Here is a 22,100-nt window from a genome sequence, read left to right on the forward strand (position 1 = left end):
CACCCCAGCAGCTCCCCAGGACAGGTTGAAGAACCATCTCCGCTGCAACAGGGAGCTCAAGACAGCACGAGCCCTTCACAGCATGGCTGGTGCTGCTGGAGCTGAACTCACCTGGGCTAAGGGATGGGCATCCCTGCACCACTCCCACACCTGGAGGACACTGCAGGAACTTGGCTCTCTGCCATTCACCCTTCTAGGGCTGGTTTTCCTCCCAGCCCACGCTGCAGCAAAGGGACACCCTCCCCACAGCTGCCTGGTGCTACATCCATGACTATCCTGGGCAGGGAGAAGAGTGCTTTGATTTAATACACCCATTTGTTAAAGGCAGACACACTTGCTCGAATAGCACAAGTCAGCCACAACCTACCTACCTACCAATGGGCTCAGTAATTAGAAAGTATTGGAGTATTTTAATTTGGGGAAGGAAATTTGGTAAAATCTCCATCCCTTCTGATCTGAAGGTTTCAGAGCAGAACAACTTTACCTCCTTGGGACAGTACTCATACCTATCTGTGCATCTCCCACACTTTTTATGAGCTGCAGTGCTGTCACATGGAACTTGAAGTTCGTGCTCTCCCTCACTCCAAGCTGCACATTTAATTAAAGTAACTAAGAAAACATTATATACACACCAACACAAATGGTTACCTGTGTGCAAATCGTTGGCTGTAAAGCTCATGTTCTGTTTCTTATCTAAGGAAGGTGAACATTACATCACCCCAACAACACCCACCCTGCTGTTTGAGGAGAAACTTACTCACTGGCCAGTACTGAAGGACATTTTAACAAATGAACAAGTTATGATCCTCAGCAAATGTCTGCCTGAGGCCATGGTCATGTTAAATCTAGGCCTGGAAATCTACTGTAAGGCCAAAGACCTTTCCCTAGACCTGTTATCTCATCCTTCTGACTTCATTTACACTTTCCCAGTCTGCAATACACATTGAGAAAAAGGATCAGGGTTTAGTTACAACAAAGTGCTTCTCAAGGCATAATCCTGCTGCCTCTGATCATCAGCTCTGTACAAGACACTTACAAATTCTTCATTTGTACTTGTTAAACTATTCAGGCTTCCCCCACCTGAACATTATGTGAACAAATCCTCTCAGATACATAATTAAACAGTACAAGAGAAACTGCACTACCACCTCTTATAATTAAGTCAAGGAAAGCAGAGACAGGCAAAAGCCACTGCTCACTAAGAGAAGCAGCTTAGTCCCATGCTTTTCCTTTCATGCAACCTGAGCAGAGCCAACCCACGCACGAGGGTTAAACCAGACAACCCTCCAAGGTCCCTTCCAAATAAAACTTACTTCATGATCTGCCTGCCTTTCAAGTGACCCGACTCACACATCCCCTTAAGGTTTTTTCAAAGCACTTACAGGCAGAGGCCGTGGTTTTTTTAAATAAAAGTTTAATTCCTTCATCAGGTCTTAACTTTGAACACAAATGCTGCTGAAAATCCTCTCAGCGCTGCTCCGCAGTCCTGGCTCTCAGGGCAGCAGCAGGGTGGCAGCAGGGGCTCCCGTACAGGAGGCGGAATCACGGACTCTCGGGAGAGCTCAGTGCAGGATGCAAAGCAAAGAAGCGAGAGATGCACAGTTTCCAGACAAAAACACCAATTCTTATACAAAAAAAAAAAAAAAAAAAAAAGCCCTACACTAATAGAAGTGTTAACGTTGCCACAGGACAGGAGTTTAGGAAGGGAGAGAAGTCTTCAGCAAAAGGCACAACTAAAGAAGTACTTCCCTAGATTTTAACCAAGTCTTTCAGTTAGTTCCACTTATACCCCAGCCCCCAGCCTCTCAAAGCCATGCTGGTTACTCTAGAAAGTAATTTCAAGTTCCTTCTTTTCCCTTTTTCCCTTCCTCCAGCTCAAAAACAATTAAAAGAGGAGTGCTTATAAAAAAAAAAACAAACAACCAAAAAAACCCCAGAATAAAAATGCTTGGTCTATAAACCGGTAAGAGTTCAAGAGAGACTCAGCAGTTTACCTTACGATTGTCTGGTATATTTACTAAGTATTCAAGTTTCAGATGATACTTATTACATCTAAGAGCCTCAGACAGCTCTAGTTTTGGTATTTTTCTTTCAGGCACTTTGTGGCCTGTCAGGTTGGTGTTAGATCTGCAGTTTTCCCAGTACTTATGTATCACCAGCCTCTTCAAACCATTGCTGTGAGCACTCCTGAGCAGCATCACACCTACTCCAAAGGTTTCTTTGAGTTCCATAGTCCTGCAACCTGCAGTGCTCCTTGCCTTGAGATATTTTGTAAGGAGCAACACTTTGAAGGCAAGGCAGACAACGAGCAGGACAAACAAACAATGTGTCAGTAACTTACAGGACTGCAGGCAATGAGAGGCTAAGCCAGCTGGACACAAAGCTGTTGTGTATTAGGTCACCCCAGCGTCTGAGCAGGCACTTGCTAGATGCAACAACCATGCTACTGTGGGATAAAGAGGCTTGGTTTACTACTGTACTGGTAAAAAAAGGGTCAGGGCTTTGCACAGCAGGTCAAGGTGCAGCTGCAGTACATGACAGCAGTCCTCTAGTTGCTAGCAGGGCTAACAGGAAGCTGTGAAACTGAGAAGCTGGTTTTAGCCTGCACTAGAAACCGAAGCACACAACCACCATGGGTCCTCTGTGTAAGAGAGAAAAGAACACTTGTCCAGGATGCATTTTCCCCACTGAGCTAACACAGCCCTGCACAGACTCTGCTCTCACCTTCACTTTGCTGTGTAGCACACTAAAGGGCATTTAATTTCATCAGCAATAAGAGGAATTCAAGTTTGCAAGCTACACTGATCTCCTTTCATGGGAGGAAGCTGTAGCAGAACCACCTCCTAGGCTTATCCCAGGGCTTCAAGTAGGGTCAAGCTTGGCCAAGACACAAACCTTCCCCACCACTCTCCAAGGGCTGTCAGGTACAGAGTGGTAAAACAGCCAGCAGTCTCTTGGGCTCTTGCTGTAGATCCAGATCAACATGTCCTAGGGAGCTCTACTTCCCAAACAATTTAGGGTGCACATGCCAGATCATCTAACCCTGCCCACAGACAAACCCTCTCCCTCCCCCCCCTCAAAATAATTGTGGCAATTAGCCATGTGTCAGTCCTGCTCTCCACAGACCTGCAGAATTGAGTCAACACTACTGATGAGCCCCATGCACAGGGTTGCTGGTGGAGTTGGAGTGTTACAGAGATGAGCTTCCCCCCTCCAGCCTCCCAGTGTTGGGACCAGGGCCAGTAAGCCTGTCTTAAGCAGGAGCTGTGGAGAACTGCACTGGAACAAGCAGAGTCTTCTACGGAACTTTACAACAAGCTGAACAACTTTTGGTTTTTTTTAAAAAAAAAAAAAAGCCATACAAGCAGCAGCTGACATCTGTTGTTATAAAGGGACATGGCTGAACAGGTAGGAAACAGATTCCCCGTTATGAGTCCTCCTGATGGCCTCTGCAAGGATCATTGAGATGTCAATCACCTGGAGGGGAAGAAAGGTGGATCAGCATCACTGGGAAAAGACATCAAGCCTGGAAGAACATCTGGGAAGTTAGGAAGAACTTAAAAGAATAAACTCATCACCAACATTTATAACGCACCAGATGCAGGCAAATAACTTCTACACAGAATTGGGATTTAATTGCATATAAGCCTGAAGATACTCTACATATAGCACTACAAATGTTATTTGACTGTTGATCTTTGTCAGAGTTAGAGTCTACTGTCACTTTGCTTTGCTGAGACTCCCTAAGTCTGTGTACCCCAGGCCTCATTTTGTGTAGCTTGCAGAGAAGTTAGAGGAATCTAAATCAAGATTAGATCCCTTCCTCTGAGCCAAGAGATTTTACCATCGCTGCCAGCAGTCTGAGAAATGAAGCTGCTGTGCCACAGCTCAGCTCCTGGGTGCTGTGCTGGCTCCATCTGGTGGGGTCAGACAGGAAACCAGGAGGGAAAGTCAACTTTCAGTCAAATCCCAGCTCTGAGTCCCAGCAGCTACAGCATTTCTATATAGGTACCCTCAGTAAGAAGCACCATGTTCATGGTATGTTAAGGAAACTAAGTGAAAACCGTATTTAACATCTCTGTCTTTCAGATAGTTTGTCTACGAAGGGAAGCAAGAAAAACCTCAAAAGCTGCAGAGCAGACAGAGCATATGACTCATGAGAAATCCTTTAGTTCTGTATTCCTCAACATGGAACATCAGACGTCAGAGTAAAAGAGGTGTTAAATGAGAGCCTAGAAAACTGCTCCATTGCAATCTTTGGCTACAGCTATTTGCACACTGATTGCCAGTTTAACATTTTGCCTACACCAGCTGTAGTGTGGAGCTTGGAAAGAAGTTGAAGCATCAGGCATGCTTTAGATGTTGCAGGAATATCATCCAGAAGTTAGTGCTGACAAAAATGCAACCCAATAGCAGTTTGCCATCAGCTTGTAATGTACTTCCAAAAGCTTAAAACTGGTTGCAGCTTCAAACAGTTCAGCTTCCCTTCCACCAGCAGCCCAGTAGTGGAGAACCTGCTACACTCACACCACAGTACCAGCTGAGTCTGAGCAGTGCCAGTCACTTTCCAGAGCTTCTCCAAATGCCTGTGTCCTAGATATTTGTGCTGTGAAGCCAAGGCCCATCTGGAATTAAGTCTGGCCAAGGATGTCAAGGACAAGATGAAAGACTTTTTCAAACACATCGATAACAAAAGGAAAACAAAGGATGATGTGAGCCTGTTACTAAATGGAAGGAGGACCCTGGAGACAGGGGATGCAGTTACTGAATGCCTTTTTTGCATTGGTCTGCACTGACAAGCAGGAGACCAGGGTAAAGGAATGCTGGAAGGAAGACTTTCCCTTGGTCAAGGAGGATTGGGTTAGAGAACACCTGGGCAGACTTGACATACACAAGTCCCTGTGCCCTGATGGGAGGCACCCACGAGTGCTGAGAGAGCTGGCAAACATCAGAGCCAGGCTATGCATGATCATCTCTGAAAAGCTGGGGTGAGCAGGAGAGGTGACTTGAGGGCTGGAGGGAAGCAAGAAGGAAGACCCAGAGAACTACTGGCCAATCAGTCTTGCCTCAGAGTCCCTGGAAAGGTGATGGAATGCCTTATTCTAGAGGCCATCTCTGTCTGCAAGGATGACAACAAGGAGACTGGGAGAAGTCAGCCTGGATTCACTGAAGGTAAATCATGCTTGACCAACCCGATTGCCTTCTGTGATGAAACAACTACCCGGGTGGGTGAAGGGAGAGCAGTGGCTATCGTCTAGCTTGACTTCAGCTTCTGACACTGTCTCACATCCTCATAGGCAGCTCAGGAGGTGTAGGCTGGATGAGTGGACAGTGACATGGACTGAGAACTGGCTGAAGGGCAGATCCAAGAGGGATGAGATCAGTAGCACGGGGTCTATTTGGAGGCCTGTCACTAGTGGTGTCCCCAGGTTCTGTATTGGGCCCAGTGTGGTTTAACTTACACATCAGTGACTTGGAGGAAGGCACAGGTGCCTCCTCAGCAACTTTGCTGGTGACACAAAGCTGGGAGGAGTGGCCAATACCCCAAAGTGCTGTGCAACCCTTCAGAAGGACCTTGACAGGTTGCAGAGATGGGCAGAGAGAAACTATCTGAAGTTCCACAAAAGCAAGGGCAGAATCCTGCACCTGCCAAGGAATAAAACCCCTGGCACCAGCACAGGCTGGGGGTGACCTGCTGGAAAGCAGCTCTGCAGAGAAGGACCTGGGGGACAACAAGCTGTCCATGACCAGCAGTGTGCCCCGGGGCCAAGGTGGCCAGTGGTGTCCTGGGGTGCATTAGGAAGAACGTTGCCAGCAGGTCAGGGAGGTGATCCTGCCCCTCTGCTCAGCCCTGGTGAGGCACGTGGAGTGCTGTGTCCAGTTCTGGGCTCGTCAGCACAGGAGAGACACGGAGCTTCTGGAGCAGGACCTGAGCATTGTACTGTGGAGCTGTGTCAGCTGCTCTTGGTCAAACCAGCAAGGCATGTCCATGGGACAAGGCTGGGACTCCCAGCTCATCTGCACTGCTGTTAGGAAGCATTCACCTTCCCCAGACCACACTCACTTTGCTTCACAGGCCAGATATTCTGTTTAAAGAGCTGGGCATTAAGTGACAGACACACAACAAAGCCATCAGCACCTGTGTCAGAAGTTCCTGTTTACTTCTGCTTCAGTACTGCAGGTCATCAGCACATCACTGCTCCAGAGGGCACACAGCCAGCTGCTCGCTTACATTGTGGCCCCATTAAATCAGAGATCTGATCTAGGTAAGACAAGCCCTGATAAAAATTAACTTTAATGAACTGTTTAAGATGAGCTGGATTAGAAGCTGCATTTTATCACTGTAACCTGTTACCCCACAGCAACAGAACCAAGAGAACTAGTCAACAACACTGACTGCACTACCAATAAAACTGTTGTCAGCATTAGACAGTATTATGGGATTTTCACCCTCAACAGGTGAGTAGCCAAGTGTTACCACCCCCAAGGAGTGGCAGAAGAGAAAGTAGATGCTCACCTGGATTTTAGGGCACTGCTTCATCTTGTCCTCCTGGGGTATTGTGTTTGTGACTACAACTGCCTCAAAACAGGCATTGTTGATCCGAGAAATTGCTGGCCCAGAAAAGATCCCATGAGTTAAGATGGCATAAACCTTGGTGGCTCCAGCTGACACAAGCCTGCCAGGGGGAAGTAAAGGAGAAGGATGAGTAATTCTCAGCAGGTATTAAGCTGACATAAATGCTTAGGAGACAGGCTACCTTTGATTCCCCTCTCCAGCCCACTACTGACTTGGGGAAAAAAAACCAACCCAAACAGTTCAACAGGTACCATGAAATCCACCACAGGCAAAGCACACATTGAAAAGAACATTGTTCTTAGCTCTGGAACATTTGGAACAGATCATACAAGTCACCTTCTGTGATTTTGCCTACACAAGGCAGCAGATATTTAATACCATGTTAATAATTTTACACTGTATTTAATAGAGTATTTAACACTGTGTTAATATTTAACTGCGTTAATATTGAATACTGTATTTAATAGAGTATTTAACACTGTGTTAATATTTAACTGTGTTAATATTGAATACTGTATTTAATAGAGTATTTAACACTGTTGATGATGCTGCATATGCTGGTGGTTTCTAGTGTAGAAGGCTTGAATGATATCAAAGTTTGAAAAGCTTACTTGTAATAGAAATTCAGATGTATGATCTTCAGCTGATGGACCAGACAGCACCTGATTCTACCTGGCATGGCCAGAGATGGTCTAGTCTCCTTTCTACACAAGTATTTTTCAAATAATAATAACAATAAAAAAGGCACCATGGTTTTCTACCTATTCCCACTTTAGAGAACTTTAACTGGGCTTTTTACTCGTTTCGTATGACACGAGATAACCAAGGAACTGCAGGAGACTCGGCGAAACCTGCTGTGCAAATCCTCTGATTAACTCATTACACGGTGTCCCCTAACAATGGGTTTCTGAGTTAGCAGAGCAGCAGGCAGCCCCACTCACTTGTCTGCAGCGTGGCAGATGGTGCCACACGTGTCTGCCATGTCATCCACCAGGATGGCCACTCTGTCCTTCACGTCCCCCACCAGCACCATGCGATCCACCTCGTTGGCCTTCTTGCGCTCCTTGTGGATGAGGGCAAAGTCTACATTCAACCGATCTGCAATGGAGGTCACTCTGAAGAGAGAACAGTTTCCAGACAACACTTAACTCCACACAGCAGCTCCAATCAAATCCCTCTTAATATGAAGCACAAACTGCACTAAGAGAAGCTGTCACCACATCTGTTGCTGCTCCCAAGCAATTAACAAAAGGCACTCTGCCACCTTAGTTTCCCTTCAAGCAGCTGAGCTTGCAATCTCTGGTATAATCTCTCCCAGTGACAGCAACTAGATTGAGATAAAGGTCTTTCATCATGACCACTGTAAAGTAATTTGCATTTAAGCTGAAAACAAATGTTAACCAGCAAGTTCAGCAAATCTGAGGTGATCCAAACACTTGGGAAGTTGTCATCTTTATAACAGCACACTGTAAAGGCTTAAGGCTATGACAGGGATCTACTTGCACTCTTGTAAGCATTCAATCATTGTGCACAGAAGCACAACCAGGAAATTCAAGTCCACCACCTCACATTTATTTATTCCTGTTAAAGCAATCACAGAACAACCTTACCAGAGGGACCTAAACTTCATATATTGATACTGATGAACAGTGAGGAGTTTGAAAGCATTAAGACTGGAAGGAACAAAATACACACAGTACTAAGAAATTCTGCACTTGAGGTAAGTAGACTCCTAACCCCACTGGATCAGACTTATCACTCTGGGAGTCCTACACAAGACTGTCAAACTAAACTCTCCACTGAAGTATTTGGCTTTGCATATCTCCTTAAAATATTGCACCAGCCAACATCGACATATTTCAGCTTAAGTGGCTTTTGAGAAGGTTTTTTCAGGATTCAGATTATATCTGGCTGACTTGGCACTTCCCATACTGTGTTATGCAACAGGCTACAGAAATAGCTGAATATACAGAAGGTCTTGACCAATACATGGACCACAGTGAAGCTGTGGAAGATGTTCAGGAACCTACCGTGTTAGTGTCTCCTGGCTGTTTGTAACACATCACTTAAAAGCACTCTGAAGATGTGAATCAGATCAGCACACATTTTGGTGTGACAGTCCTGGATTAAAGGACACATTTGCATCCCTCTGCTGTTCACATGTAGCCCTTACATAAAAGCATCATGGAAAAGCTTAGTTTCTCCCCAAAAGCACCTAAGAACATTCTGAACTGCCCACAAACTGGCACGTTTGTCTGCAGAAAGATGGGAGATTGTCAGACTATCAAAATAGAAATGTGCTGTAACATATGCTGCTGCTTTTTAGAAAGCAACCATCTATCTTTGCTCTCAGGGGAGAGGAAGAGTGGCAACAGGCTTAAGTCACAGCTAGATATTCAAATCCGAGGTAGTACAGTAGGAAAAGGCCTCAGTAGACTAAGCTTCATTCTGCAAAGAAAACAGCCTGGATAAAAATGCATCATTAACCAGCAGCAGTCACCTTGTCTTGGCACAGCTACACTACTTCCTTCTTCAACCTGAGTAATCACTTGTCTACAAAAAATTGTTTCAGTCTGAAGGATGTAGTAATTGCACAATTTCTACCTATGCAGCTGTAATCCTAGAAGTTATTTAATCCCCCATGTAGCCCAAGAAACCTTCTAAACACTCCCTAGAAAGCATACCTGACCACTCTTCACTAGCTGTCACAGACTGTCTGGGAAGGCAGGCTGGCAGCAGGAACACGTGTCTTAAAAACAAGGTCACGAGCACTCTTAGGAATTTGAGTAGACACAGAAGCAGCACCTCCAGCTGCCTGTCTGACAGCTTACCTCTTGGCTCCACCAGCATCTGGTGAGACAATGGTGCAGTTCTTCCACTCTGCAATATTCTCTTTGATCCATTTCAATACAGCAGGCTCGGCATATAAATTATCAACAGGGATGTCAAAAAATCCCTGCAAGGAAGACAACAGGAACAGATGTAGCTGAAGGTCACGTGCCAGAAAGAGCTGTAAGAAGCCTTCTATGTGATCAGCCATGTAGTCATCACCTTTCCACAGCTTTCAGCTTTCCTTTTTACTCCCCTTAATATAAGGGCAGTAGCTTTTGGGATACACAGAGTAGTAATGTAAGAAGTCTTCAGAGCCAGGAATAGTTTAGCAGCATAAGTAACACTTTACATCTCACACCTCCACAACATGGAACTACTTCTGTCCTAGGGGAGTGCAGAAAGCCAGCATCAAATGCACTCATTTCCAGAGCAGCTGGCTGCCTGTTTACAGAGTCAATCTCTAAAGCTCATTACACAAAACTGTTCACATATACAAAACAGGCTTGAGTAACATCTGCCTTTAAACTAATGCAGCTGGTTCCACAACATTACAGTGACCCTGCAGAGTCCTCCAGGTAAACTTCAAAGGTCGCTGAATGACAGAAGTTAATCCTGGAGCAATAGGCAGGAGAGTGGGGGGCACTTAATCCAAGGTAGAGGGGTAACAGATCCTTCCTACCATTATTCCTTCTGTGCTCAGCAACAGAGCAGCTACAAGAACCAGGCTGAAACCAGCCAGATGCTGGAAGCACATATACACAAATTATTCCTTTAAACCTCCCCACTGCTGCTGGTGAGAGGTCAAGCCTGTGGCACACATCAACTCTGAGCTCTTAAGGAAGAATGTACTCCCCTCAGTTATTTCATGATCTGTCTGAAAGTCTTCTCAGCTGTGCCCCCATGGATTTTTTTTTTTTTTTTCATCTGAGACAAAGTATTTCTGGGCAAATCATACTGAAGTGTGAATGACAGCACTTTCAACTGTTAAAAAGACAGCCAGGCCACCTCCTTCACCAGGCAGTAGATACCTTACCCCTTCTGGATTCAGAGTTTTCAGCCACACAACAGACATCCCTCCCTCGGCCACATCCCCTCTCAGTTGCACTGAGTTTTCTTGGTCTCAGGGCATTTGTTCAAGGTGGAAAGAAACAAGACTAAAAATACAGCTTGCAGCTGCTCCTCTCCCTGGCACACGCTCTTGAGTTTCCTTACACAGCTCTGGTCGTGACTTAAATTGCTTTGTGAGACTATTCTGTTCATAAGCCAACAAAGCCTATGAATGATTTTCAATTCACCAGCAGCTCAGGGGAGAACCAAAGCCAACTTATGTGGGAGGGTGGCACTGCTTGGATACCAGTGGGATTGCCCATCTTGCCAGCAGCAAGTTATCAAATCACTGTCCTGGGCAACAGAACCCTCACAAGCAGCTGTGCCAGGACACGTGGGGGCAGAGCTAACTGCTCTCTTCTCTGTGGCAACCCAGTAAATACCACAAAGCTCTACTCTCAAATTCCTCAAAGTTCCAGCTAAGGATACACAGTGTCACTGAGTGGCAACAAAGCTGCAGTGATCATTTCTTAGCCCAATGTTCATTTACACAAGACTCAATATGCTTGACCTGATCAAAAGTAACTGTAATTTCATTTATAGATGAACCTGTTACCCACCTCCCCACCCTCTTCTGACTGATGCTACAAGTCCCTTCCAGTCCCAAATTCCCAAGTCTTGCACTGCTTGTGTCTAAAAAAAAAAAAGCAATGACTGGAAAGCAGGGCAGTCCAGAAGCTCAGCCTTGAGCTGGTAAGTACTTCCCTGATTTTAGCTCCTACCTGAATCTGAGATGCATGCAGGTCCATGGTGATTATGTGGTCTGCACCTGCCACAGAGAGCATGTTTGCAACCAGCTTGGCAGAGATTGGAGCTCGACTCTAGTACAGAAAAAAACCCAGATTTTAAGACAAGTTCAACTCCTCCATCAAGATGTCAGCCTTCTGCTTCCAGGCAATGATTCACAAGCAGTTACTAAAAGGAGCACTCATTAACATTGCATCTTTTCATCAACTGGTGATTAGAACTTGGTGTATTTTCAAAAAGAACTAGATCTTTATAAAAAGATGAATTTGCAGTCCGACGCCCTGAAGTTCAAAGAAATTAAAACAGGTTGAATACGCAGAGGAGGAGATAAAACTTCATCTAAAGCCCATCCAGCAGACAGGACTTTCAAGGTGTGCATTCACCCTCCCCACAGAAACCCTTTGCCACATCCCTTACCTTGTCCTTTTTGTCCTGCCGAGCGTAAGGGAAGCAGGGTATGACAGCTGTGACTCTGCTGGCTGAGGCAATCTTACAGGCATTGATCATGATGAGGAGCTCCATCAGATTGTCATTGATTTCACCACAGCCACTCTGCACGATGTAGACATCCTCCCCTCGCACACTCTCGCCTATTTCCACGCTGGGAACAGATGAGGAAGGGAGAGTTGTAGCCAAATACACAAATTAAAAACATAGCCATTACCTGTGCCTGCAGAGCAACCAGGGCACTGCATTGCCAGGGGTCTGTGGGGGACAGTGTCCTATAATCAGGGCTGTTTAGCAGCAACACTGCTGTTTGTTTGCTCAGTAGCTATTTTACAGCACTCACTCATCAAATCTAATGCTCCAGCCAGCAAGGCTAAAAGCACTCAGCCTGTACTCTTGATCTCAACACAAGCCAGGCATGTAAACACCCCAGAGCAGGCCTCGTTCCCCCTGAATCACAAGTACAACCACCTCTAAAAGCAGCAGTGTAAAGGAGGCAAGGACCATGGCCAGTCAGCAGACAAAGCAGGGTCAAACTGCTACCAAAGCTGCACTGCAGCCAACCATCAGATTTAGAGCCATAACAGCCCTTCACTGGCTCAAATGGAGAAGCCCTCCAGCCATTTCCCTCTGGAAGGGCTTTTGGGGTTAATTTCCTTCTGGATGCAATGCACACTAATCCCTGCTGATGAAGGGACTGAACACAAGCCAAAGGTCCTGTTTGCCAGCAGCAAAATGCCAGTTCCAGTGCTCCAGAGACACCTGCACCAGACACAGAGTGGGAAAGGCAGCAGCAGTCTTGGGGGGTGAGGCTTCATATGGGGACACAATGCCAAAAAAAAAAAATGCCACTGAGCGTTTCCATCATCTCAGTTCAGAGGAGCCTGCCACAGATCTGGAAGTAACCAGAAGTCAGTCCACTGAGGACAAAGCTCTTCCATGGTTACTTTCCTGTTGCACTGGAGGTGCTCACCCACTCTGCAGACTGAGGCCACATCCAGCTCCACGAACAATCACCCACCCCACTCCTAATGGCTTCACTTTTGGAGCTCCTCAGGGTAGAATCCTAATTTTAATATTTCCTTCTCTGCTCCTTCTCTCATCTTCAACCCGTTTTTGATGACTTTTAGGTATTTATAGTCTTACTGCTCAAAATCCACCAGTGAGCTGCTGTCATTACTGCACACTGACCTACAGCATTCATTAGCCTCTCATGGAGAGTTTCAGTCAATGAGAACTCTAAAATGTAACAGCAATTAGCACACAAATGTCAGCTCCAACTGAACTTACTAGCAGACTAATATTAAGCTGATTCAAGACACTGCTTGTCCAAAGTATCTGAATTATTCCATTAAAACAATCTTACTCTTTCTGGGATGCATCTGCTGTCAGTTTATTGGGCTAAATAAGATGTCTGTTAGGTCTTTAAGTCACATTATCTGCTGACATAAGAACCTTCTGGCCAGTGGACTGGGTGGGTAAAGAGCAGTTAATAAAGGACAACTATGTCACCTGCACATCCTGGATTCTCCTGGAAAATAAAAAATACTGCTTCCAGAAGAAAGCAGTGGGTTGGGGCAATCAGTCAAAGTTCTTAATAATATACTGTGTGGTGTAGACATGCTCAGTGTACTTCTCAAAAGAAAGCTTTAAGAGCTCTGAACAATTTTTAACCTCTTTTTTAGCTTCATGTAGGATGCCAGCAAGGCTTATAAGGCATAGATACGTAACTTAAGATGAATCCTAGGTTTCAGAGCTTGGGGGGAACACAGACTACATGACTGGGTTGCATGATGGTGTGAGTCTTTCCTGAACAATTTTATCAACGTTTTTAAGTAGTATTTATCAGTACTTTTAAGTACCAATACTTCTCAAGGCTCTGATGCTCTTCAGAGTAGTTTAAAGGCACCAGTTACACGCTAAGCACAAACCTGTCAAGCATCAGGTCATCGCAATCTGGACTAAGGATGAAGAGCCTGATCAATGCAGGTGGAAGCTCCTGGCGTTGGGGCGGAGGGGGCAAGGTCCGGCTGGCGAAGTCCACGGCTCCAACACCTGCCACCGGGGGCAGGTAACACAAACCCACATGCAGGAGCCCCGCACCGCCCGGGGGAAGCCCCAGACCCGCCGGTGGGAGCCCATGCGGGGCAGGCCCCGAGCGCCAGGGCCCGCATATGGCTCCGCGGTCAAGGGGCACTGCGGCCCGAGCTGGCACGCACGGAGACCCGGCTGTGCCGCAGGGAGCGGGCGGAATGTCCCGGAGGGCTCCGGTGCAGCGGGATCGCGGCGGGAGCGCTCCAGGGACGCGTCCGAGCGCGGCCACGCCGCTCGGGCCCGGCCGCAGGGCCCAAGAACTACAGCCCCCATGAGCCCCCGCGCGGCGCCCCGCAGGCCCCCAGCGCCGCAGCGCCGCACGGCCCGCCGGGAGCTGTAGTGTGGCCGCGCCCCGCCCCGCCTCACCATGTCTCCTGGTTGCTGAACTTCTTGGTGACCACCTTGCCCAGCTCCAGGCCGAGGCGGTCGGCGATCTTCTGCGACAAGTCCTGGTGCGAGCTCCCGCTGAAGATCTTGATATTGGGCATGGCGGCGGTTGCACCGGTGGCGCCGCTCTTCCCCTCGTGCTGCTCCTCGCTCCGCCTCGCAGCGCCCGCGGCTGCCGCGCGGGGACCCGCCCGCCTCCTGCGCGGACGCGGCACAGTGGGCGCAGATCACGCCTGCCGTCCCTACGCCGCCATCTTACCCCTTCCCGCCCGCCGCGCCAACCCTTTATAGCCTCCCCGCCCCGCGGACACGCCCCCGCTCGCTCCCCATTGGTTTCGGGGCTTTCGGGGGCGGGGCCCTCCTCCCGCGCGCTGCGTCGGTGGGCGTGGCTTGGGCTCTACCCCCGCCTCGCGGAGGCGGGGCGTAGAGCAGGAGGCTGCCTGCGATTGGTCGCTGCCTACCGACCTGGGCTGCGATTGGCCAGGCCGGCCCGCTCCGGCGGCGCTGCCCCACGTGTCCCGCGGCGGGCGCCACCGTCCCCCCCCCGGCGGCCATGATGGCGCCTCGTCATGGCGGGGGGGAAGGAGGCGGAAAATGCCCCCGGTGCCGCCTCAGGGCGCCGCGCCCGCGTCCCTCGCCGGCCCAGGGGCGTCCCCGCCGGGGGGAGCGGGGCCCCGCGGAGCCGCGGCGGTGTTTACCTCAGCATGCCGGCCAGCCCGCGCCCGCTGCGTCCGTCCGCCAGCGCCCTGCGCGGCGCTGCGCGGAGCTGGCGTCACCCCGCGGGCCGCGCGTGAGGCGGTACCGGGTGACACCGGGTGGCACCGGGCCCGCCGCGCCACCGCCGGGCCCCGGGAGCGGGGCAGGGCTCGGGGGCACCGAGCCCGGCGCTGCGGCGCCCCCGGCTGTGCCCTCCCAGGGGTGTTTTTATCCTGGATCAGTGTTAAAACCCGCGTGGGTGCTGTTTAAATTCTGAGTGTTTTTTTTTTTTTTTTTACATTTATGATCGGGGTTTTGTACTCAATTTTATACCCAGTTATATATAATATATAATTTATACACTTACATAATTAAGGTACTTTTATATAACATATATACATACATATATAGGTGTGTATATATATATTAACTATAAATCTATCTCGTATGTCTAATTATATATATATAATACATACCAAACTACAGACTAATACCCAGTTAGTCTTCTGTGAATGATCAGCCTGTACGTGGTTACATTATGCAGATTAGTTTATCTTTGGCAAAAAATAAACGTGCTAAGGGCTTTTAACCTTTAAACCTGGATTTTTAACCTTTAAACCTGGATATCACAGAAGGTTCCGAGTTGGGAGGGAATCACAAGGAATGTGAAATACAACTCACAGGAGACACCCCCCCCCAAGAATTCCACCAGTGTGATTTTTATTGTGGTTTATTCTTGTTCTACATTTCTGATCCAGTCTGCAGTCATTGTTAATAGCCCAATATAATCCTGCATGTGTTTTAAGACTTAATCGTCTCAACTTACCCTTCACTGTTTTTAAGGAAATAAAGTAATTTTAATTTGTATGTGTTATTATAAACCCCTGCAAAATAAAAGACCCCCGTGGTTCATCACAGGAAATGCAGGAATTGATAATTGCTCACATTTCCAGTGTAATGATGACATTAAATGAGTGATTATTTGCCCCCTGTCTGTCCTTGTTTGTTTCCCCACACAATGAAAGAGGAAGATTGACACGTATATATAAATATACAAAAAAAATAAATATACAAGATAAGCCACAAACAGCTTCTTTAGAATTTTCCTGCAGTTGGGTAATTCCTACTCGTGTTACCTGACTGTCTCAGAGATAATAAAACCCTGCAGTGAATTTAGCAGGGATAAGTTATTACTTGGAGTCCTTGAGAATTTCAACCAGAAGAAATAGTCCAGAATTCTCAAAGCTGGTCATGTTTTCATTATTTCATCTTGCAACTATCCTGGCCCCAAATGCTGCTGCCACTATCCCCAAAGACCTGTAAATTAATAACTACAAAAACATACTCTGGGGAGGTTTTCTGTAACACTTTGTAGAGCATCATTAAACTTGGAATTTGTCTGGACTAAAATGGATTTTAATTCCCAGGTTTGGCATTAATGTAGTTGGAAATCAATATATGGTGATTTCGATGTTTTTGGTGTAACTGTCAGCAGTTGTGAAATGCTGTGGCAGGCAACAAGTCCAAGGAATGGGGAAGGAAGAATGCAGCCCTTTGCTTCTAATTTGTTGGTAAACATTGGTCATATTAACAAGCAAAAATCATCTTAACAAACAAAAATCATCCTGACAGTGAAGAAAAGTTCACTGTTGGGTGGCGACCTGGTGTTTTGAGTGATGGAAGTCGTGGATATCTCCCAAATTTTTAGCACCACATTCTTGCCCAAAATCCACATCGCTGTAGCCATGACTCCCAGACTTTGGTCTGGAGGGCACCTTGATTTTGAAATGTTTGCTTCACTCTTGGTTTAAATTCCATTTCCCCTCCTCTGCTCTTGAATACAGGATGTCTCCCGTGCCCTGACATCCCAGTCCCCTCCCAGTTCAGTTGTGAACCAGGCACTGGGAACCCGAGCCTGAAGGCAGCAGAGGGTATATTAAAACATGCAAATGATGCCTCTCCTTGATGAGCTCTGCCTGATTTTCCCTGCACAGGACTTTGGAAGCAGCGTGTCTGTCAGGTTCCTCCTGGCACCACAGAGATGGGATTTGCAGGAGTGAAAAATCTGACCAAAAAAAAAAAAAAAAAGAAAAAGAAATTAGATCCTTAATCCTTGAAACCAGAAACTGGCAACCTGTTACCTGTAAAATCAAAGATTAATTGGAGTTTTTTGCCTGTTCTGAGCTGGAGGCCAGGTGTGTTTTCACACACACCTGCTCCCCTCAGTGTTTCAGCCTCCACGATGCCTTTGTAGGTCAGACAGCACTTTGTCCATGAGGACAAAAGTCCACCTCCCCTAACAATTCATCACTATTGCTCACAAAGCTCTTGGAACAGGATAACTTCAGGGATTTGATTAAGGAGAAGCTCTTAATGCATCAAAGTCCTAGTTAAACAAAGCCGAAAAAACTTGTCAAGGAGGTTCCTCAGCCACAGCTTGTCTTTGAAGAGTTTGCTTTGACATTAAGTGAAGAAGGGACAAGGAGAACCAGCTTTGAAGAGTGAGATGTTTATCTGGTTCTTGGCCTTAATGAGATTAAAGTAGAGACTGTGTGGTTGAATCCATTGAAAACCAAACTCGGTCTGGCTTGTGAGTCAGGTTTTCTGCCAAAGGATGCTCAGGAAAATGATCACAGCCTAAAGTCTGGATGTGAAAGTGCATTGAAATGCCTCAGCTCTTGTTGTGGATACTCTTATTCAGAATTAAAGCATCTCATTCCAGCAGGCTGGCTTCATTCTGAAAGCAAAATATAATGAATCAAATTATTTACTTCCAATCTAAGCGATTTTATTTAATTTTCCCGTGGTTTACAGTACAGGCAAGCAGAGTTGGTTTTGGTAGCAGAAAGGACAAGCTCATAGCCTGAGGTGCTGTGTTCCCTCCAGTTTTGTAAATTGTGAATTAAATTACCATCCAACTAAGGAGAACCTGAAAAGCACAAAAATGGGGGGGGGGGGGGGGGGGGGGGAAATAATTTTTATTTACCTGATTCTGTGGAGATGCTCTTCATCAGAAACACCTTTGCGTGTCACCACCTGAGAATGTATTTTCCAGGAAGTTTTAAGCAGCACACTAACGGCATCAAATTTCATGGTGATGTCAATCAAGACAAGTAGCCCTTGTCCCTCTCTTGGCACTTTCCTACATACAATTGCCACTCAATTACCACCAGCCACTAATCAAGGACACATTTTCATGCAAAAAAAGCCTGGGGGTGAGGGTTTTTATTTCTCTCCGTTGCCTTGTGACTCCCCTGCCTCACAGCCGGTTCCGTTAATGAATGGCACTTGAGGGCAATAACACTCGGCTCTGCTCTTTGCCTCCAGCAGAAGCTGGAAAAAAAGTGAAGGTCAAAAAGTGAGGGAAGGTGGAAAGAAAAGCAGAGGCAGAGAAAGGGTGGGAGGATGAATAGGAAAGGAGAGGCTGAGAAAAAGTTAAGGCCAAAAAGGGTGGAAGGGGTGGAAACATAGAGGCTCAGCACACCATTTGTCAGGAAAAGGTGAAAACTCTGGTAAATAAATGGTATTTTCAAGTGTCCACTAGAAACAACACAGACTTAGGGATGAAAGGCTTTTTAAAGGATTCTGACTGGTCCCTGGTCCTAATCCTGGTTCCTGATCTTTCTACTCAGCACTTTTACTGCACCTTTCTAAGGAGCCCAGGTAAAACTGAGGATGGAGCTGTGTTGCTCTAGGAAGAGGTGAATATTCATTAGATTCAGGAGTATTTCCAAGGTGCCTTCCAAAAGTGGGATTTAGGAGAGATTTATAAAATGTCCCAGACAGTGTGTGTAGACCTGGTGCATGTCCCCAGCCCTTTCATCTGTTTCCCCAGCCCTTGGCATCGGCAACAAACCTCAGAGAGGCAAAACTGGAATTACTGCCACAAAAACACAGCTTTTAAATAACTTTGTCTAGCTGCAGAACCTCCCTCCCCTCCCTGTTCACTCTGTATGTGGGGGGCAAGTGACAGCAAGGGGCACCATCTCAGCTGGGCTGGGAGGTTGTGCAGCAGCTGCAGTGGGACGAGGCATCTGCTCATGCCCTGCCTGACAAAAAAACCTTCAGAAAAGTTCCATAACAAGTGTATGGACTGTCTTCATGTATACCAGATATGGCTGGGTGATGTAAACAGGCTGAGATACTTGTCCTCCCTGGCAGACTTCTCCCATGTCCAATTAAAGCCATGGGTGTCCTGGCCAGCTCCACTGTGACTGCCTATGTGAGGAATTTGTTAGGATATTTTACACAGAAATCCAGACACTGTGCTTTAAATGAGGATAAAATTTAGACATTACTCACTTCTATTTGACTGTCGGCTCCCTTGGTCATGATGAAAGCAGCAGTGGGTCCCAGCTATTCAGCTTGCTCTGCTGTTGTATCTGGGGCTCCTGCAAGTCCTGTGTAGTGTTGCCAAGACCTTGGAGAGGATGGAAATCCTGACAGGAGAATGTGTCTGCTACGCCATGGGGATTAGAGTTCAAAGTGCTTTAAACCATGGTGCCCTGTTGTTGTCTCCAGCTGACAATGACCAGCAAAGTCCACCGAGACACAAAACCTATCTTGGGACTCCTGCTTGAGGCCTGCTGATTTTCCAGCTTCTGCTTTTGACACTTTAACCCCTGACAGCCAGGTGTTGTGGTTTAACCTCAGCTGGCAAATAAGTCATCATTACATATGGTGGAGCCTTGGGAAGACAAAATGCCATCACTCCAAACATCCCCCTCTTCCTCCTTCTCCCCCAGCTATGTATGCTGAACATGACACTGTATGTTCTTGGATCAGTTGGGATCAGCTGTCCTGGTTGTGTCCCCCCCAATTCCTTGTGGCCCCCCAACCTCCTCGCTGGTGGGGTGGGGTGAGGAGCAGAGAAGGCTCTGGCTCTGTATAAGCCCTGCTCAGTGATAACTAAAACATCCCTGTGTTATCAACACAAATCCAAACACGGACCCATACCAGCTACTGTGAAAAAAATTAACTCTACTCCAGCCAAAACTAGCACACCAGAAGGTTTTCTGCTTTTCTCCTGAGTTTTAGGGGGACCTGCAGTGGCCCAGTTTTTGTTCCTTTTCTGTTCATTGTCACTGGTAGAGCCTTGGTGAGGACTCCTTGAGAGCAGACATAATTTGGAGGTTAGGGGAGGGAGCAGGCTATGGGGGTGCAGTGACATCAGATGGCCAGGAATACATCCTGTGGCTGAGCAGTGCTCCTGGGAGCTGTGAAGGTTCTGAAGGAAATCTGCATCAGCTGTAAGGCTACAGCAGGAAACTCAGGGCCAAGGCAGTATGAGAAGGGCAGGCTCTGAGAAGGTGCTAAAGGGCAGCAAACACAACCTGCCATGCTCAGGAAGATTGTTCTGGTGGGAGGGAATGCAGAAAAATTCATTCATCTTTCTGCACACATCCCTGCAAACAACACTGTCGTTTTCCTTGCTTTGACTTCCTGGGCCACAGTGGCTTCCAAGTGAAGAGCTGGATGAGAACTGGCCAGTCTGCAGGTAGATAAACTAGATGGGAGGTAGATTTGGGGAAAAAAAATTACTTTTAATTGTCTGTGTTTTATCTGGACCATTTCCTTTAAGAGTACTTACGAATGCTGAGGCTGCAGGGGCTATACCTAAGAAACGAGTACAGCAACATCATCCTTTCTGGGTATGTACCAGTCCAGCTCCTCCATTCACAAAGGGACGTTTGGCTGATCCTGGAGCACCTAATGCCACAAACAATATCTTGGTACAAACAAGAGGGTGCTGTGAAGAAGCCATTCCTTTCTGACAGGGTGCTTATTGCCCACTAGATGGTACTAAGCACCGACTCTGAGATCGCTGATTAAACTGCCTGCTGTCAATAATATTTTCAGGTTCTGGGGGGGTTGTTAGAAAACCTCTTGGTTTCGATCCATATCCAGCTTTATAAATAGGTGGGTTCTGTCCCTTTCAGTGTCATTGTCAGTTCAGCATGGGAAATGGTGTGATGCAGATTAAAATAACAGGCCTGGAGGCACCGAGAGCGTGTGTGACTCTCAAGTGCTGCCGCCTTTGCTTTAGACAACACATTCAACCCCCGTACAGAGAATGACCCAGTTCCTCTAAGGGTTTTTTTTTGTGTTGGATCCTTATTGCACTTGGATTTTATAGTTCCTGGGGGCTTTGGGGCGCATAGAGCACACACATTAGTGCTTTCCTCCCTGATAAACAGAGCGGGGTTCATTGTGCCAGGTGAAATGTGTATGCTGGAAATCATCTGTGGCTGGGAAATTGTTTGCCCGGCTCAGATTTCTCCCCAGCTCTGCTTTTGCTGGGCAAACACACCTGCAGACACACCTGAGCAGTCCCACGGGGCAGCAGAGCCACCAGGCCACTGACAGGTCACACACTGTCACCTCTTCCCAGGCAGAAGAGCCAGGGAAAGGCTGGGACTTGGCTAAAAACATGGGTTGGAGCTGGTCAGTGGGTGCTCAGCTTGGCTCACCTGGAAGGGATCAGGAGTTCATTAAAGCATCCTTTTCTCCCCTCCTTAGGGGGCAGGAGGGTGTCCCACACTTTCCCCAGCAAAGCCACAGTGCCCAGTGCCAGCGCTGAAGGGGTGATTGCTGCTGCCTTCCTCTTCTGGAGGGAAATTAAACTAAAATTAACAACACAAAAGTGACCTTGGCAAGTCAAACAGTTAGTTTCAGCCTGCATCCTTGATATGGTAACTTTGCTGTGGAGCCCAGAGATGTTGGAATCTTTAAGCTGTGCCCTTCCAGTATGGAGATACCTGCATTTCTATAGCAACAAAAACAGGTGGATTTGCTTACAAACACTGTTTTGTACAGCTGAGAACAGCCACATTTCCACAGAAGTTCTTAAAAAAAGACACAAATGCTAGTTTGGATATTAAGATTAATATATTTAATCTTTCTTGTTTGTAAAACAAGACATAAATTTTGTGTATAGATATAATTTATATATTTTTTTAATTTATATATAATATATACAGACGATAAAAAAATTTTCCTCTGTATTAGACTGAGAGATTTATGGAGGAATGATATAGGCATAACGGGGAGCTTGAAGAAACTCAGAGTTTCATGATAGGTTATTCCCAGGGAAAAGGAAAACACGTCTCCCTGTCAGCCTTCAGCACTGTAACAGGCCTGGCACACCACGGGCTGACGTCCCAGTTGGCTCTTCCACTGGATATTTGCTACATGGTTCTTGAAATCAGGAGGC

At 46.9% G+C, this 22,100-nt stretch overlaps 1 protein-coding gene across 2 annotated transcripts; it reads right to left on the reverse strand.

Moving 5' to 3' along the window:
- Positions 1-1,399: 1,399 nt before the first annotated feature.
- Positions 1,400-14,465, reverse strand: PRPS1 (phosphoribosyl pyrophosphate synthetase 1). Of its 2 annotated transcripts, XM_027663174.1 has the most exons (8): positions 13,573-13,679; positions 13,001-13,180; positions 11,681-11,864; positions 11,239-11,337; positions 9,409-9,533; positions 7,519-7,692; positions 6,518-6,677; positions 1,400-3,477 (listed from the first exon to the last, which is right to left on the reverse strand). In XM_027663174.1, exons 3-8 carry the CDS (start codon positions 11,783-11,785, stop codon positions 3,385-3,387), a joined length of 756 nt encoding a protein of 251 aa, XP_027518975.1. In that variant the 5' UTR covers positions 11,786-11,864; positions 13,001-13,180; positions 13,573-13,679; the 3' UTR covers positions 1,400-3,384. The 2 variants fall into 2 exon arrangements, with proteins under 2 accessions (XP_027518975.1, XP_027518974.1); XM_027663173.1 differs by lacking the exons at positions 13,001-13,180; positions 13,573-13,679 and adding an exon at positions 14,171-14,465.
- Positions 14,466-22,100: the final 7,635 nt, after the last annotated feature.

The sequence above is a fragment of the Corapipo altera genome, unplaced genomic scaffold (assembly GCF_003945725.1).
Source record: "Corapipo altera isolate COAL_440 unplaced genomic scaffold, ASM394572v1 107b, whole genome shotgun sequence".
NCBI classification, from domain to species: Eukaryota; Metazoa; Chordata; class Aves; order Passeriformes; family Pipridae; genus Corapipo; species Corapipo altera.

Excerpts from the sequence above, each read along its gene's own strand:
- PRPS1 (XM_027663173.1), bottom strand. The coding sequence starts at position 14,292 with ATGCCCAATATCAAGATCTTCAGCGGGAGCTCGCACCAGGACTTGTCG. Across the intron at positions 9,534-11,238 it reads TGCATGCATCTCAGATTCAG|GGATTTTTTGACATCCCTGT; the intron begins GTAGGAGCTAAA and ends TCTTCCTTGCAG. Across the intron at positions 3,478-6,517 it reads AGCAGTGCCCTAAAATCCAG|GTGATTGACATCTCAATGAT; the intron begins GTGAGCATCTAC and ends CTTCCCCTCCAG.